Consider the following 19,116-nt stretch of genomic DNA (forward strand, 5'->3'; position numbering starts at 1 on the left):
AACATTTATGTCATAATATTTCCCCCCATTTTAAATTCTTATTCTCCAATGAAAGGTTAGATTTATGTGAATTTTTGTAATAAAAGATCAAAATGATTAACAATGCACATTTATTTTCATAGCCGCCTTTGATCATATTTACCAAGGGTGCCAATAATTTTGACCTCGACTGTATGTGCGTGTGTGTGTGTATATATATATATATATATATATATATATATATATATAATATTTATATTGTGCACTGATTTTTCTAGAATAACTTTTGCTGACGAATTATCCACAAACCTAGTTTGATACATTTTTGTCATAGATTATAAATATACATAGGCCTATATATTTTCATATTTGTTTATTTTATTTTTCTTTATAATGAAGTAGTCTGTATCTAGTAGATTGTGAAAGAATGATTATCAGTTCCACACACAGAGATATATAAATTCTACATTTATTTAAATGAGGGAAAAAAACTTCACTGGTATCAGATCGTTATTGGCCAATACCGAACCCTAGGTATCGGAATCAGTATCGGAGGCGAAAAAGGTAGATCGGAGCATCCCTAGTATAAACGCAATATCAGTCTCGTACTCGAGCGATATTGCTCATATAAATTACTGAACTGAAATTACAACTGAAAGAAAGATAAATTAATCTACAGTGATAATACTTAAAAAAAAATAATAATAATTAAAAAATATAATAATAATAATAAATGACAAAAGTGGAAATTAAAAGCTGGAAATAAAAACATTTAAGTTTGAGCTACCATTAATTCTTTAAAGTTGAAATCATGATATTATTTCATTGTATGTTTAGGCTGCAGTTACTGTCCTAAGCAGCATGTTTCTTCCCTGTTGGCTGTAGATTTAGGTTGAAAGCAGAAACCGGGGAGTATATGCTGGGTGTCAGCTCCAGATCCTCCCATATCCCGTAATGAATTCCGTTAGATAGGCATAATTTCTCCCAGTTTTTGTCCCAGGACATTCCTCGTGTAGTGTAGAGACAGCCCGCCGATTAGAACTCAATCCTGGAGGTGGGGGACATTTGCTTTTTTGACAAAAAATCTCTGTCCTGCCCTCCCAATACACACACATGCTTAAAGAGGAGAGATGAGCAGCTTTGTGTGTGTGTGTGTAAGAGGGGATTTTTAATATAGTGAGCTAGTCATGCCTTGCAGACTGACCTTTAGTCAATATCAACATACAGATAGAGTCTGCCGGCCCCCAGGACCCATGACGGCAACTTGAAGAGAAGCTGCATGTGTCTGGTGATAAATTCACTTAATTTTTTATGAGGGCATAGACATCTCTCAAAAATAAGGCAGTAAAATGTCCCATATTAGAATGTAAGCCTTTAGCTCAAATGCAAGATGTTCAGATATCCTACAATTACATAATAAGGTATTTTAAAGTTTACTAATATTTCTAAATGGTAATAGGTTGACACGTAGATCATTTTGAGATTATCACCATGTTGTTACTCATTCTTTACTTTTGTGCTATGGACAACAAAAGCAAAAGAAAGCTTGCAAAATTTATTTGTTTGATGGAACTAAATATTTTAGCAAATTGAAAGATCCTATGTAGTTTTTATTGCAATGGTGTACTGTGATTTTACCATGAAAATAGCCATTGATGCTAATATGACAATAAAAATAAACAAGATTTAAACAGATAATTTTTACCATTTTCTTAATTGTTGAATATTTTCTTCCTGCAGGTTCACATCCTGTCTGTCATTCTACTCCATACTGAATGAGTTGAATGACTACTCAGGTCAGCGAGAGGTCGTTGCCGAGGAGATGGGGCACAAAGTCTATGGGGAGCTGATGAGGTACTCACAGGACCTGAAGGCAGAGAGGAAACATGTGAGTGTCGAATACATGCACCTGAGACAACTGCACATTCTGGTGAAGTTCAATACAAGAAGTTGTATTTGAAATATTGTTGTATCTTGTCTGATCAACAGCATCTCCAGGAGGGACGAAAGACCCAACAGTATCTAGACCAGTGCTGGAAACACATGGACAATGTGAGTCATTTTGAGATTAGAGATCAGAAGTACTGGTACTTTGGTACAAAAACAAAATAACAGTCAATTATGTCTGAAACAGCTGGGACAAACATGATAGTAGTAGTAGTAGTAGTAATAATTTTTGTTCAGTTTTTTTATGTTTGACTGCTTGATACTACTAATACCTCAAAAACTGTTTACTTAATTTGCATCTTTATTATTATTTTTTATTTTATTGGCTGTAATTTGTTTTTTTCCTTTATTTTATTAGTAACTGTTCATTTTATCAATAAGTAATTATTAATTAATGATTTTAAATAATTATTTGAAATACCTGAAGCAGTATATATATAATTATTTAAATACTTTGATAATAATAATAATAATAATAATTCTCATTTAAACCCAGTTCGCTTTGCAAAGTTAGATTTAAAAAAAATTGACAATTAACAAACAAACATAACAAAACAACATTTCACAGACCAAGAGCTGAAGAGTAATAAGCAGGGAGGATGCTTTACTGTATGCTTTTGATTTAATATTCAGTGGCGTATTATTTTTTGCTGTTTTTAAAATTGAATATGAGAAAGGTGAAATTTTACTGATATTGGTAGCAACCACAGAAATTTTGTAATAGCATCAGCCCTTTTTGAGATGGTTTGTACGTCTGCTAGTTGCACTGTTGTGTCAATGGCTGAGTGCAAGTGACTGATTCACAACCTCTCCTCCAGCTGTGACCTGAGATCCAGATATATCTGTGTGTGTTTATGTGCAAGTATAAAACAGAAGAAAGTGTCAAAGGCTGTTGGCAGTGTACAAATGGAAACCTTCCTGCGCCACATTCATGTTATAAAGCTCTCTCTTTCCATTCTCCCTTTCTCTCCAATTCATACCCTGCACTGCATTCCTGCATCCTGTACATTTCCTGCCTGTCAGTGCTTCTCATAGACTGTACAGCTGGAGTATTTTTGCAGCTTTATGGTTGCTGCAGCTAAAGGCCAGCAACAGCTGAATCTGGCATTGAGAATGGCCATGTCGTAATAACATAGGTATTCCTCGTTCTTGTACTGTCACAAAATGAAACACAGATGCTTTGGAAGCTGTTACACAAATTTCATTAGCACTCTCACTCTCTGTACTGTTTTGGATGTTTGTTTGTACGTTTATCTGTATTTATGTTGCTACTTGATCAAAACATGACACTTATGACTATTTGACGCAGGAAGATCATCAATGCTCAAGTCGTGTTGCAGGAAATGCGTCATGTGTGTTTTGACAGCCCAACAACGTGTCTCCTTTTCTGTATGGATTTTACAGAGTAAAAAGAAGTTTGAACGGGAATGCAAAGAGGCCGAGAAATCACAGCTCATCTACGAAAGGCTAGACAGCGATATCAACGCCACAAAGTCAGAGGTGGAAAAGGTAGTTTGTGTGATCCTAATATACTCTACATGACTTCTTAAAGTTATTGACTGAATATTATCTGAACCATTTGGAAAAACGTTGCAAAACAGTACTTGAGTGCAGTTTTTGGCCTAAGACTGGAAGTTGTCCTGACTGAGTTGTATTCCTGAAGTATTAGTAATACAGATGACCATTCATTCTGTCTTAGGCAAAGTCCCAGCTGTATCTGAGACAACACATGGCAGAGGAGAGCAAGAACGAGTATGCAGCCCAGTTGCAAAACTTTAACTCTGAACAGTGGAAACATTTCAACGTGGCCATCCCTCAAATATTCAAGGTGATGATATACCTGATTTGTAGTTTCTGATATTTCAGTTCAATTTTTTTAGTAAGTTCTTGAAGTCTAAGCTTTTAGAGACTATACTCACTGAATAAATTGTTAACAAACTTATTTTAGTATTATTTATATACTATTATAGTATTTATTAATATTTTGAATTAGCTTTGATTTATTTTTTTCAGTATTCATTTTATTTAAGTTTTAGTCATTTTTGGTGCTTTTTTTAAATGTTTATTTTCTTTTAATATTTCTGAATATTATTTTTCAGTTTCAGTATTAGTAATTTTAGTAATTAAACTTATTTTATTCCAGTTAGTTGACAGGGCAACATTTCTTTAAGTAAATTTTTCATCTAATATTTATATTTTATTTCAGCTTTATTTCAGTTAACATTAACTATTTTTAATAGTTTCAGTTAACAATAACACTGTGATAAATTGCATTTGGTTTGCGACCGCTCACAGAAAAGATCTAATGAATCAAATGTCTAGTGTAGTTTTGTGTATGTAGTTGAACTCTTTGTGTCTGTGTGCTTGTAGAATCTGCAAGACATGGATGAACGGCGGACGGTCAAGCTTGGGGAGATGTACCGGAGTTTTGCTGAGGTGGAACGAAGAGTCATTCCCATTATCTCAAAATGCTTGGAGGGCATGGTGACTGCCGCTAAAAATGTGGACGAGCGTAGGGTAAGTGCTAAAATGCTATTAAAATGTTCAAGATCCCTACAAAAAAGAATTGCGTACTGGTAAAACATATATATAAATTCTAGAATTAAATATTAACAATATAAAAACTGCTGTTCAAAAACAAAAATAAATTATACTTTAAAATATATTAAAATAAATTTAAAAAAAAAACAGTTATTTAAATTGTAATAATATTTCAGATTATTACTGATTTTACTGTATTTTTGACCAAATAAATGCAGCCTTGGTGAGCATAAGAGAGTCCTTTTATAAAACATTTAAAAAAAATCTTACTGAACTTCTGTTTAGTAGAACAAGATTCATTTTCATTTTCATCAGAGAAAGATTTATTTTATATCCAGGTGGTGCAGTTATGACATCTAACATGCTTTGATAACCAGGCTTCATCCATTTGTTGCCTCAAGTAACTTATTACGCTCCATTATGAATTTAAGGAAATATACTATACTTCTCCCTGAGGTCATTTTGTACCTGTGATCTCCTTGGTAGCTGCGGTCCACTTCTTGATAGAAAAAAGGGATTATCAGAGACAGCGAGTAGGCGGGAGGAAGCGAGGGAGTGGATGATTGGGAGCAAGGGAGGATAAGAGAAATAAGTTGCTCATTTTCTTAGTGCTGTCGCCAGTGCTGATGCTTATGAAAAGGTCGCGTGTGGCGCCACAACCACTGATTACTTTTTTATCTTGCCCTGTTTTAGTCTCCCTCTCTCTTTCTCTTTCTGTCCTGGTCTTGTATGAACACTACTGTTCAAAGGTTTGGTGTTGGTTAAATTGTTATATTTTTTTTATGTTTTTGAAAATTCTCTTTTGCGCAACAAGGCTGTATTTATTTGATCTTTCTACAGTCAAATATTTTTTAATATTGTGAAATTTTGCTTTTTAAAATAACTTTGTTCCATTTTAATATATTTTAAAATGTAGTTTTTACCTTTGATGACAAATCTGAATTTTCAGCAGCTATTACTCGTCTTCAGTGTCACATGAGCCTTCAGAAATCATTCTAATATGCTTAGTAAAAAAATCTTATTGACCCCGAATTTTGAAAGTTTGATATAGAACTTCTAAGAAATACTTTGACTTTGGAGTCAAAGTTCTTAGCCAAAAGTAGGACTTCAGCTGTATGTGAAGAAACTAAAAGCAACTTAGTGAAGTCTAAGACTTCTTAAATACAGACACTTAATCCTGCATCCCACCAGCCAATTTTCTTTTCACCAGTTTTCCATCATAAGTTATATTTTAAAGAGGATCACTATTTTTCTTGAACAACTATGTGTGCAGCCTCAGTTGTGTTAATAGCCCCAGCAAACGCATACCGAGTTAATAGCCCAACCGACATTCAGACAAGATCTCAGTGCTCGTAACACACATTTAGCAGCTCCTAACTAGGTTAGGATACCCCTCCAGGTCTCTTAAATAATTTAGGATTTAAGACCATCTAATTTATGCACAGGTCTTATACTAGAAATAATGCTGCATTCACATTTTGGTGAATTACTGTAATTTCGGGATGGCAGCTCAAAGATTCTACTCGGAGTTGTTCACATCCTCATACTCGAAAATGATTTGTTTCTTTGGTAACACTCATAATAGCATGTCACCCATGTTTTTCCTCTTTTCCCCTCATCGATACTTGCCCAGCCCAGCAACAAACCAATCGGCTCTGATCATAACCGTTTTACTTATGAGCTTGCTTACGTTGTTTTGGGATTTCCTAATGCCCTCTGCTCGAATGCTGAGGTCAAGAGAGGCTCGTAGAGGCTGTTAAATGGGTGACATGAAGCCAGAGCTCTTTTGTAATGGTACCACACCCTGGACAAACACATAGTCGTCTCAGACCAGCTAACCATCCTTCCTCATGCCTCATGCCTCATTTCACAGTTTACCAACACTATAGTACTTACTGTTCATAGAAAATCGAAATCTTTTCTAACAATATAGATGTCTTCCCCATCACTTTTGATCATTTTAATGTATCTTTGCTGGATAAAAGTATATATTCCAAATTACATACTCCAAACTTTAGAACGGTAGTATATAATTCTTGCACTTGGCTCTATATAAAGGTTAAGCATATTGTTGTTGTTTTCCAACAGGATTCTGGGATTGTAGTGGAGTCATTCAAATCGGGGTTTGAACCCCCGGGTGATTTCCCCTTTGAGGACTTCAGTCAGAACATCCAACGGACAGGATCAGATGGCACCATTGGGACCCCCAAAACAGAAGGAGGCAAAGCGGATCCCAAACACGCTGTTGGCAGGACCAAAAACAAACTCTGGCTTTTTGGGAAGAAACCGAAGGTGAGTTTCACAAACACTTTTCATTGCTGAGCAACTTTCTGTTCCATTTTAAGGCTCATTTGCTTAGAATAGGTGATAAATTAAAAGCCCGCATGACATCCAGGCTCTCTGCTTTGGCTTGTGTGAACAGTAAAGGATTATATGGCTAGGTAAAACTTTAACTTCTGCTTTCAAACCTATGCTGTCAGTACCTACAGACTTCCTAACCTTTTTATATCTTTTTAACAACATGGATTCACGTTTTTCCTTCCCTTGAAAGTAGTTCTTGTTTCTAAAAACCCTTAATTTAAATGATGTAATGAAAGTTAAAACTAGCTTCTAAACAACATTTAACAAGCTAGACTTTGCTCATTCAGCCATTTAACTAGCTAGATGAGTGATTTTAGATGAGTTTTGCATGTTCATTTGTTTGTGTTTGGTTAGTAGTTCACCGTAAATCTTTGTTGTCCCAGATTCCCCCGTCCATCCCTCCCCCTTCTCTCCCGAGTTTTCCCTCTGGCCATTTCCACCCTCCTAAATTTTCTACAGAGCGGATAGCTAACCATCTATCTGAAATGAGAAATGCAAAATCTAAGATCCCATCCTTCCGAACTGTGAAAAGAGGGGTAAGAGTCGGCCTGGAACTGGCGTGTGTGGGTTTGCCGTGATTATGACGTTAGTGCTTATGCTTGGGCCGGTTTCTCTCACCCAAGGTTTAGCTCATTCCTGCACATGAGGAAAAATCACAATTGTTTTTGAGTGAAGGAATAAGGCTTTATCTGGGTTCAAAGAACTGTGCCCCTAATTTTAGCTGTGGGGTTTAAATGCTTGTTTGATTTTTGCGTCAGGCTGCAGAATATGGTGGAGGGAGTGTTGGGTGGATGTTTTTTTATTGCTTTATTTTTTTTATACACATGCAAATTTGCATATTACAGAATACAGCATAGTAGCTCTTTTCCATATACCTGTGTTCACACTGACAGTAATTTTAGTTACACAAGTTGCATTGCCTGTACTCTCTTTGGTAGATGCTGCAGTTTTGCATTTACATGATTGATGTTGCTTGTTTCTCTCATTTGAATATTGCAGTAACTTGCAGTTACTTTAATGCTATAAATCGCTGTCATGGTGAACATGTATTAAAACAGACTTGAGGATGGGACACAATAACTTTACAAACATGAGAGGATTGTCTTCTGGATATACATTGAGTTTAGTCTAGGAGATTCACTGTTTTGAATAATTCTCCTTTGAACATCTTTTAAACACGAAAGATCCAATTGTGAATCTTTTTGTAGAAAAGTGCCCATCAAAGTCATTTTAATTATCTTAAAAGACTTTGTAACAGTCTGACCTTATCTAAACAACAGAGCAAATGATGACACTTCACATATGGTTTGGTGAGGAGGCAATGAGGTTTTTGCTAAGGTTTAATATTTGTGAATAGCTCTTTTAACTGGATACAGCTATTCTAAAATTTCACAAGCACCATCTTTGTTTCCTCAAGATTTTCTTGGTGTATATAGCCAAGTTTCAGTAGTGTGTATGATTGTACACCAAACCTACTGAATGTTTGCAAATTCAAGTTACAATAGAAGAATATTGAATTGCTGTCATTATTTAAAGGAGTAGTTCACTTCCAGATAAAAAAATTCCTGATAATTTTCTCACCCCCGTGTCATCCAAGATGTTCATGTCTTTGTCTTCATTCGCAACGAAATTAAGGTTTTTGAGGAAAACATTCCAGGATCTTTTTTCCATAAAATGGACTTCAATGGGACCCAATGGGCTGTAGGTCATATTGCAGTTTCAATGCAGCTTCAAAGGGCTCTACACGATCCCAGCCGAGGAATAAGGGTCTTATGTAGAGAAACGATCATTTTCTTAAAAAAATAAAAATGTATATACTTTTCAACCACAAATACTCATCTTGCACTAGCTTGACTTCACGCATTATGTAATCACGTTGACGTAGGCAGAAGTGCCGATGCAGTGTTTACAAAGCGAACATGCAGAGAAAGTCAAATGCCCTTTACAAAGGTAAAACGATGTTAGATGATTTTGAAGTTGGAGGAGAAAGTGAGATGGAGTTTTTCACCCTACCCTACCTTTCTGAACCGGAGTACACAGACGAAGAGCTAACCGCACGTGACCTTTCCAGCATGATTACGTCGTGCGTGACGCGCATCGCGGAGTTAGTGCAAGATGAGCATTTGTGGTTAAAAAGTATATAAATTTAAGAAAATTATGATCGTTTCGCTAGATAATACCCCTGTTCCTCGGCTGGTACCGTGTAGAGCCCTTTGAAGATGCATTGAAACTGCAATTTGACCTTCAGCCCGTTGGGTCCCATTGAAGTCTATTTTATGGAGAAAAATCCTGGAATGTTTTCCTCAAAGACCTTAATTTCTTTGCGACTGAAGACAGAAAGACATAAACATCTTGAATGACATGGGGGTGAGAAAATTAGCAGGAAATTTGTATTCTGGAAGTGAACTACTTCTTTTAAATCATCTGTTGTGGTGTTGACTAACACACTGACAACTGCCATAACGGATTACCTTTTCCTAGTAGTTCAGATAAACTTATTTGAAAACCACATCAGGGACTACTTCTGTAAAACAAAATTCCATGATATTACCTCTTCTTCTTTTACCTTCTACTTTATAACTTAGCTTAAACAGAAATATTAAAAACAAAGATGAGATTGTTGTGAGGTTTCAGGCTGGTTCAGGTTTTTGACCAGACTTCCAAAATGTCTTTCTTGTGGTATTAACCATGCTAAATTCACAAGAACTGAGCTAAAGCTACTGGCTAATGCCTGATAAGATGGGGCCATTCTGTGTAAACGTGACTAAAATCGTCAGTCAAAATGCATTTGATTGACTGATGTTTATAAGAAATTTGTCTTTGTTCTTTTTGAAATGGCGTGACGTAACCATAACCTCTCAGTGGTCTTTAAAGCTGGTAAGTAATGTGTGTTTTGGACTGCTTTAGTATATATATGATATGAGGTTTAAGAATAGACGTTTGAGTGTTTAGTTCTAGGATGCTATGACCGCAATGAAACCCCCTCCTTCCTCAAGTTGTACATCGTTCTTTCTTTTTGTCTTTCTTATAGTGTGGCTAAATATTTACAAACTTTCAGTGGAATTGCAAAATTGGAATGTATGCAAACAAACGGGCTCATTAAGCTCTAGGGAGGTCATCTCTCTTAAGAACGGCTGTTTATACCATGTGCACTGCAACTGGATGCTTGTCGATGATTCTTTGCCTCCAACCAATAACCTGTATTTGTACAGGCGCCAACACTAGAGGATCTCAGCCACCTTCCCCCTGAACAGAGACGCAAAAAACTTCAACAGAGGATCGATGAGCTGAATAAAGAACTGCAGAAAGAAATGGACCAAAGGTAGACCATGGAGAGTGCTACTCACCCTTTTTTTTAAATAATTTCTCTATGTAGCATTGAGTGTTGCCTTAAGAATTTTTTTCTTGCTGAGAAAAAACTTTCTATTGGCTGAATTTTCTATTGGCAGAAAAAACTGAATTTACTTATTTATTTATAATAACATATTCATTTATATTAATGTATTTATTTTAGTAAATTATTATTATTATTATTATTTTAGTTACTTTTTCCTGTATGTATTTATTTATTTATTTTTCTGTTTGCAGCCATGCATGCTCACGGTTTAAACTGTTTAAAACCTATTAAATGGATAGAGAATAATATCTCAAAATCATAATTGTCTTTATCACAGAGATGCTCTTAACAAAATGAAGGATGTCTATGAAAAGAATCCTCAGATGGGAGATCCTGGAAGTCTCCAGCCCAAGATTTCAGAGACCATATGCAACATGGAGAAACTCCGCTCTGAGATCCATAAAAATGAGGTAACCTTCCCAGAGGATCGGCTTATTGTTGCAGTCTTATAAGGAAGCACAGCCTCTGGGAATGTACATGTAGATAAATTTGACATAAAACAGCTGAGCGGCTCTGTGTGTCAGCGCCATCTAGTGGAGGAATGGACATAATGCGGTTTCTGCATCACATGAAATGCAATTTATCTTTAAGTTTCTCATAATAAGCCTTGGAGTTTTAACAGTTGTTCATTAGTAGTACAAGATATTTGGACCTGTATCACTCTTCACTCTCACTCACTTCACCAACTCTCTCTCCATCTCAGAGTTGGCTAGCAGAGGTTGAAGGAAAGCACGGATCCCGCAGTGAGCGACGGTCCAGTGCAGATGTGAACCACCACGCACCCCACGGTAGAGAGAGGTCTGCATTTCCTGATTACATTATCTACATTCTTATGATAGCCAGGATAGACAATAATATGTCTAGTATACAGCATTCCTTTTATGAGTCCCTGAACTGTTTGTATATCCATGCGTAGAAGAGCTGTTGAACTGTTCTTGCTGTTCTACAAGATTTTTGTAGATATAAATGAGTAGAAAGGCACAGCAGTGGAATTCAAGTAGTCATGTAGTTGGAATATCGATCATAAATCTTTCAATGCTAGGGCAGATTGACTAAAATTTAATATCAGCTGTTTTCAACATAATAATAAGAAATGTTTCTTAAGGCACCAAATCAGCATATTAGAATGATTTCTAAAGGATCACGTGACACTGAAGACTGGAGTAATGATGCTGAAAATTCAGCTTTGCCATCACAGGAATATTTAATAATTAAAAATAAATTACAATATAAAACTTATTGTAATTTGTAATAATATTTCACAATATTACTGTATTTTTGCTCAAAGAAATGTTTAAGAGTATAAGCATAAGACCATAAGAGACTTCTTTTTAAAACATTAAACATATTTTGAATAGTAGTGTACTTACTGCAAATACTGCAAATTTACTTATTCTCATTATATTTTCTTTTTATTTGGATCTTGATGTACGCAAAACTAAGATACATGTTATATCAATGGCACAGTAGCTTCTCATTATGTAGCATGGTTGTCTTATGAAACGGTCGTACTTTCCAGTCCTATTCAAGTGCTTTGCACCTCCACACGTCACACAGCTGCCTCTGAACATAAAGGCCACTTTAAAACATTGACGCTTTTCTTCTTTCTTTCAGCCCTGAAGGCAGTTACACAGATGATCACAGTCAGGAGCATCGGTCTCCACCGCAGCCAGACCCACATGAATTTGATGATGAGTTTGACGATGACGATCCTCTCCCTGCCATCGGCCACTGCAAAGCTCTCTACTCTTTTGATGGTACAAAAACAGCTCCTTGTTTAAAGGGGTCACGAAATGCAGTTTCAAAATTTGATATTACGTTTCTCAAGGTTAGTTTGTTTTTTGCACTAAAAAAAGGTCCAGTATTTGAGAAATTGATCATTTTCTATTCTCATTTTCACTCTCTGTGCAACACACTGATTTTGAAGCGCCGTTACCTCTTGCAGAAATGGAAGTAATTGGCCACTGCTGTGATTAGCTAACTTCATTGCACCATATTGCGTGCCCTGCTTTACAGCATATCAAGGGTTTTAATACTCAAGATGACAGTCTGTTGTGAAATGTGAAGAACAAACGAAAACTTTTATCTTTCACTCAGACGCGTCATTAAAACAATGTAACAGTTCTCCTGGTTTCCGAAGGGTGGAAAAGAAAAATTCATGTTTTAAACTGGGGAGTTAGATTTGACTTCTGTAACTTGCAGTATGTTTTTATTGTCGAGTAGCCCCTTATATGGGTAACTATCAAGAAAATTTTGATTCTCCATTTAATGACCTCTTTAAGAGAATTTGCGGTATAACGTCAATTATAAATGTCCATAAAAGCACCGTTTCATCGACCAATTCCACCCACACGAATTACTATACAAATGCAATGACAGATTTTCTACTAAATAACTCACAATAATTCACAAAGATTTCTGCTTTTGCACCTTCTAAATAAAATCTTTTTAAGTTGAAATTATTTTCTGTGTTAATCAACAGTATGCCATAGTTACTGTGTTCATTTATGTGGCTTAAATTCTTATAGTATTAAAAATGTGTTTGTTCCTTAGGCTCCAATGAAGGCACGTTGGTAATGAAGGAGAACGAGGTGCTGTATGTCATAGAGGAAGATAAAGGTGACGGATGGACACGGGTTCGGAAACAAGGGGGAGAGGAGGGCTACATCCCCACATCCTACGTGGAGATCACACTGGAGAAAAACAGCAAAGGTGCGGTCACCTACATATGACATCACCCACGGCAGCACCGCCTAGTCATGACATCACACATGGGGGAGCGTGTGTCAGATTTACCGTGACTCATCAAGTGCAGCTCGGCTGACTGCCATATGCCTTTGTTCACCATGTGAGCCCAAGGACAAACACACACTGACACACTCTAAAAGTGACTATTTCCTCTGCACTGCTGCAGCAGATCAATCTGTAGAATTGTAGAGATTTGTATTGCTTTAATATCATTTTTAATTTGTGCTTAATGCACTGTTTTTAATCAGTTTTATACCATCGGAGCAAACCTGAACAAAATGTATCAGCTCCTTTTCAAATATCTGTGTGTCTCAGAGAGTATAATAATGAGAAAAACGGTCACACTTCAGTCATCAGCTCTTATGTTTTATGCATGTTGAAACTAAAGTACACTCTTCCTGGAGCATCTCCTCAATGTTTCTACAGTCCAATCACAGTACGAGGATACAGTGATGTACTTCTGACCTTTCAGTTCATGCAGTTCTTCCTGCAGTTTCATTTCAACTTTTCCTGCGAGTGCTACTCTTCTGTTTAAGCCTGTAGTGGTACAAGTTCCTTTTTCATGTGTGACCTGAAATTAAAAGCATATAATAAATACAATCCAAGAAAATTGCAGAGCAGCACTCAGTTGGGCTGGCTCACGAGCATCCTCTATCTTTTTCTTCTGTCGCTGATCAATCTTTGTCGTCGGTGGACCTGTCAATGACTCCGTCTTCTCTTTTCTCTGTGGCTACAGGTTCCTGATGGGATGAGTGGGGTTCTGTGGTGTTTGGTGGATGGGACTCACTGCTGTGGGTCTGTTAGTGGGGCGGTGGGGAAAATTTAAGACCAAGATTGTGTTGGGGCAGGTTGCATGTTTGCATGCTGTTTATGTCATGGCCATTAACATCATTCCATTGCAGCAGACGTTCCAGGGAATATCAGGGTGTGCTGGGAGGGCATGGGAGAACGGGGAAAGACGCACTTGAGCAATAACGGAGAACCCAAAAAGAGTCGTTGCCTGGCACTAACATATTAAGCGGAATGTCTGTCTGTACCGTCATCTCATGTTCATCATAACATGCACCTGCATGATCCAGCAGCCTTTCATTCCTCATTCCGTTCTGACCAATTGACCCCTTATTAGGATTTAACCACTTATTATCCCAACCACTTGTTTGTCTGTTTCCGTTGACTTTTCGCTTTCGACTACATTTCCTCTTTGATGCATTCCATGTTAACCATGATGTAAGTCTCAAAAGCATGACCAATCAGAGTAGAGGAAGCATGGTGCTTCAGTAGCCAATGCAACAGTCCCCACAGCAACATCCACCCACTGGCCCCGCCCCCTTTTGCTTAGTCTGGAGGCTGGAAGGAGCCTGATGCAGTTCTGCATTTGACCAGCAAGGGGACCCAACACCTTATAAAACAAGCAGAGAGACGCCAGCGAGGACCTCTGAACACCAACCATCATCTCTGCCTTAATTACAGGCCTCTGTGTGGAAACTAAAGGCCTATAGGGGTCTATCTGACCCTCAGTGCCCAAAAAAAGTGCTTGTTCTTGGGCTGCCAGCTCTCTGCGGTGCTTTCTCCATTTCTCGTTCAGCTCCTGATGTCACATGTGCTAAAAGAACATGCTCACTGCCTCCTAACAAGGGACCACATGTCTCCAGAATCTGATCTCAAGTGCGTCTATTTGTGAATGTGATTCTTAAATATAAAACTGTGTGTGCATATGGATGCATATTCGCATATGTATATACCTAGTTAGTTTTTATCATTAAACTGTATGTATTAACATCTTTAAATTCAGAATGAATGTTTTTATCGTGGCTTTTTTTTTTTTAACCGAGTGAGTGACTTTCAGGCTTTACTTTTAAGAACCGTGCCGTAATCGCTTTGTAACCAGTTTTTCTTCCTGTCTGAACTCTGTTTTCAATAGGAGCCTGGTCTTAACCGATGCACTTTTTACCCTGTTGCATTTGAATTGGAATATTAGGGAGTGAATGATGTCTGATGTGAATGCTTCCTTTTGTGTGAATGTGTTGTACAGTAAGACAGCGTTGACCACTATATACTGGGGATTGTGTTGGAGCAAGAGCAACCGAGAAATAAATACCTATGTCTGTCTCGTTCATCCCGACTTTCATTTCTTGGAGTTCTTCACTCTGTTTAGATTGATGTATTTTATATTCCTACTGCATACAATGAATTTAGTCACGATTGCTTGTTTTTTCAGCAGCCAAGGTTTCTAACCTGCAAATAATGTATGTGCAGTGCATCATGGGTTGTAGATTCAAAAAGTTTCAAAAGTTTGGGGTCAGTAAGATTTTTTGTTTTATGTTTTTAACCAGATATCTAATGTTTTAGGCTCACCAGGGCTGCATTTATTTGATTAAAATGCAGGAAAAACCATACAATTGTGAAATATAATTACAATATAGAAGAACTGTTTTGCATTTTAATATATTTTAAAATGTAATCTTTTCCATTAATGGCAAAGCTGAATTTTCAGCAGCCATGACTCCAGTCTTCAGTGTCACATGATCCTTCAGAAATCATTCCGATATTTTTATTTCGTGCTCAAGAAACATTTCTTTCTGCTTAATATTTTTGTGGAAATTGTGATACATTCTTTGATTAATAGAAAGAACAGCATTTATTTAAAATAGAAATCTTTAATTAGAAAAAATTCAGTTATACTTTAAATCAATTTAACACATCCTTGCAGAATTAAAAAAATCTTACTGATCCTTATACAGTATAACACATATGAGAAAAAATGTGTAACAATTAAAAAGCATTTATTAGATATTTATTCAATATTTTCAGAATATTTCATTTATGGGTGACTATTTACAGGTCAATAATACAATATATTACACAAACTAGCATTTGCATGCGTACACTATAGTGATGATTATGTACATCTTTTTCCATGTGGTATTTTTAAAAATTATCAACACTGCTTTGACCAATGGGCTTCATGATATTTCTAATTGTACAAACATTACTACCTCATGTTCCTTCATAGAGCTGCAAATTTGTCTTGAAGGTGTAGTCCATCATCTCAGTCCTCTCTTATCCATCACTTCATGTGTCAAATGATTGAGCACATCCATACACCTCTCATGAAGTGTTCTCTCTGCCTCCAGCGGTATCTGTATTGCTTTGTGTGGATGATATGTTGGCCATTAGATAAATTCTACGTACCCTTCCTTCTTTTCTTGAAGATAAAACTGGTACCTGCCCATTTCATAAGTGTGGAGCACTGCACACCTCTGGAAAGTGCATATGGAACAAAGTAGCTCTCCATAGTCAAGTGCCATTTGTGCTCATGAATGGCTTCTGACTTGTAATCTGCATGTGATCTTTCGAAGCTCACATTCTGTTGGAGAACATCCTTTTTCAGATGCAGGTAATCTTTGACCTGACTTGACTCCACAGAGAGGTTCAGAGAGTCTAATATGTATATAAAGTGTCTGGTTTTTCAGAGTTCTGTGTGTTTGACTGGAGGCTCTAGTTTTCTGGACAGGGCCATAAGGATGAGTTTGAATTTGTCGTATCGCTCTGTCTGGTCCACAGCTGCCCCCCTGCTGCCCCATAGCAGACGCAACTGGAAATCAGTCCTCAAGATCTCCAACATGTCATCATTAGGTTGGAATCCTGGCGAGAGAGTCAAATATCATTTAAAGAATGATTGTTGGCAACGCTGTACAATAAGTTTCAATTTATTGTCATTTAATGCAATAGATGTTCATACTTTAGCTAATGTTAAATGAGAATATTTTAAATGTTAAAAATGTATTAGTATATAGAGATTAACCTCAGTTAATAAATGCTGAGCATTGTTCATTGTTAAAGATACCAAATTGTAAAATGTAACTTTCTTTCTTTCTTTCAGTACATATCACTGTAGTAGTTCTTTCATTGTGAGCCAGACATGACTAAAGGAATGATAACTTGTTCAGTAGGTGAATCATGATAACTGTTAGTAACTGCTCTAAAGGATTTCTTAGACTGTTGGAGAGTCTTTTTGAGTGATTCTTTTGAACCAGCTCGTTAGTTTGTGAATCAGACTACATTGGTCTCGCTGTGTGCTTGTTTTGGTAACCAGGCCTTTTAACTTCCTGAGGGAACCCATGATTTGAATGCAGATTTTCTTCTGGATTTTATGACTATGACCTGAACAGTTTTATTGCAAATCCAATGACGTATGAATTTTCTATCACCTAAATGTGTTTGGCTCACCAATTCCCTCAAGTTAAAGCACCATGTTACTCCTGAAATGACTGTTATAATGTCCTTGTCTTACCCTGGAGGATCCGCTGTGCGTTGCAGCTGTATGTGTCCGCATTGCGTGCAACAGCACGAGCTCCTTCCAAGTGCCGGAACATGATTTCACAGCCTTGGTCGTTGTTCTCCCAGGCGTCCATACCCTCAAAGGTGACCGCAGGCCTCTCCATCAAGGTGAGCAGCGGCATTAGCAGCGGAACACTGGCATTGCTCAGTGGGACTTCAGCTGGAAAGACAAGAACAAGGACTTAACTAAAGGTGACCTATGAAGGGCATTTTAAATATGTTCAGAAACTCACCACTTCTTTCATAAAGTCCTTTGTAGAATGGTTTCAAAGATTTCTCATAAATAATGGCAGTCTGTGTATATTTTCTTCGCAAACTAGTCCACGTATGATCCAGTCTGGTAATCTGTTTATACAACAAAGTTCACACACATTAAAGCATGTTTCCTACACTTGACCACACACTGAGGGGGAGAAAAGTCTCTAGCTCAAGTCAAGCGAAAGGGGCAGCTAGAAGGAGCTGCTGGGTACCTGAGGCATGTCCAGTGCTTTCATTATGGAGGAAAAGGCATAAAGATCTCCCATGGAGTCTTTCAGCTCCAGAGCGACCAGAATGATCCGGTTTAGTGTGGCTGCTCTCTCCTCCAGACTTCCTGTACACCCCAGGATATCCACAGCAACTCCAATCGCCATAGTGTTATGCCTGTTTAAAAAGAACCAGCCATGCATGTTAAATGTGTGGCCTACAAGACTCTGGATACGGCAAATTACTGTCTGTGAATGTTACTACAGGACTGTCGGCAAAAAAGCCTCTGTTTAGACTGTTTAGCATATGTAAGAGTTAATATTCTCTGAAAGAGTTGTCCGCCCTTATGAGTCATCATAAATCTGCTTAATAGATCATGTGTTGACAGCATCTGTTTACCTTTCCATGAGGTCCTGCCGCAGCTGTCTCCCATGAGGAAGGGTCACCAGCTCCAGCCCAGAGGTCACACCCATTTGACCTTTCACCTCCTCAGAAACATTTAATATCCTAGCAACCTGTAGCATGTACACAAAGCGTTTGCATCAAAGGAATTAACATCCAGAATAGAAAAGTATTGCACAGAAGCTAAGCTAAATTTGGGCTGTGGATGGATCGACTGTTTTTGTCGAAACCGAAAGCTATCCGATAAACAATCTGTGATGAATAAGCGGTGTATTATATCTTATAGAGACTATTTAGGATTTCCATGTAAATATTAGCTTTTGTAATGTGTGCACTACTGTTAAAATTGGAGTCTGTAATATATTTTTTAAGAAAGTCATACTTTTATTCAACCAAGATGCATTCATTGATCAAAAGTGACAGTAAAGATAATTATAATGTATATAATATAGTATAATGAACTTTCTATTGATCATGTAAATGTATCACATTTTCCACAGAAAAATATTCACACATTTTTTCACATATTTTAAAATAGAAAGCAGTTGTTTTAAATTGTAATATATCATAATATTGCTGTTTTTACTGTATTTTTGATCAAATTAATGCAGCCTTGGTGAGCATTGCAAGAAGAGACTTCTTTCAAAAACTTTTTTATATAATTATATAATATATAAAATATTATATAATATTTATATTTTTTATATAATATAAAAAGTTTGTATATAATTATATTTAATTAAGGCTTAAAATTACCTGTTAAATATTGCCATTTAAGCTACATAAACAGTAATAGTTGCCTTAAACAAATCCTAATTAGCTATTTGGAAGGTCCAGTTTAGTTAATCCATAAGGTCTCATGAACTATTACATTTAAATATACAGTTAATTTCTACAAATATAGCACCTTTTTAGCATTTCAAGTTGTAGAGATT

The 19,116-nt window shown here is 36.8% G+C and overlaps 2 protein-coding genes across 3 annotated transcripts in view; one reads left to right on the plus strand and one right to left on the minus strand.

Annotated features, from left to right (window-relative positions):
• The window catches only part of fnbp1l (formin binding protein 1-like), a 60,445-nt gene extending 45,358 nt beyond the window's left edge, over nt 1–15,087 (plus strand). The window contains exons 4-15 of one of the 2 annotated variants that reach the window (XM_016500643.1): nt 1,720–1,867; nt 1,969–2,031; nt 3,331–3,435; nt 3,626–3,754; nt 4,297–4,443; nt 6,556–6,759; nt 10,041–10,150; nt 10,503–10,635; nt 10,929–11,023; nt 11,840–11,982; nt 12,779–12,937; nt 13,710–15,087. In XM_016500643.1, coding sequence (XP_016356129.1) covers nt 1,720–1,867; nt 1,969–2,031; nt 3,331–3,435; nt 3,626–3,754; nt 4,297–4,443; nt 6,556–6,759; nt 10,041–10,150; nt 10,503–10,635; nt 10,929–11,023; nt 11,840–11,982; nt 12,779–12,937; nt 13,710–13,717 — 1,444 coding nt within the window. In that variant the 3' untranslated portion in view covers nt 13,718–15,087. Of the gene's footprint in view, nt 1–1,719; nt 1,868–1,968; nt 2,032–3,330; nt 3,436–3,625; nt 3,755–4,296; nt 4,444–6,555; nt 6,760–10,040; nt 10,151–10,502; nt 10,636–10,928; nt 11,024–11,839; nt 11,983–12,778; nt 13,585–13,709 lie in introns of those variants that run through there. The other variant, XM_016500639.1, reaches the window with a different exon arrangement.
• Nucleotides 15,088–15,790: 703 nt separating this feature from the next.
• Nucleotides 15,791–19,116, minus strand: part of LOC107699431 (breast cancer anti-estrogen resistance protein 3-like) — a 55,521-nt gene continuing 52,195 nt past the window's right edge. Inside the window, exons 9-13 of the mRNA XM_016500691.1 lie at nt 18,179–18,294; nt 17,785–17,956; nt 17,548–17,659; nt 17,268–17,474; nt 15,791–16,618 (exon numbers count right to left, since the gene is read on the minus strand). Of these exons, the coding sequence (XP_016356177.1) occupies nt 16,443–16,618; nt 17,268–17,474; nt 17,548–17,659; nt 17,785–17,956; nt 18,179–18,294 (783 nt within the window). The 3' untranslated portion in view covers nt 15,791–16,442. The remainder of the gene's footprint in view (nt 16,619–17,267; nt 17,475–17,547; nt 17,660–17,784; nt 17,957–18,178; nt 18,295–19,116) is intronic.

Source organism: Sinocyclocheilus anshuiensis, unplaced genomic scaffold, assembly GCF_001515605.1.
Source record: "Sinocyclocheilus anshuiensis isolate Anshui unplaced genomic scaffold, SAMN03320099.WGS_v1.1 scaffold477, whole genome shotgun sequence".
NCBI lineage: Eukaryota > Metazoa > Chordata > Actinopteri > Cypriniformes > Cyprinidae > Sinocyclocheilus > Sinocyclocheilus anshuiensis.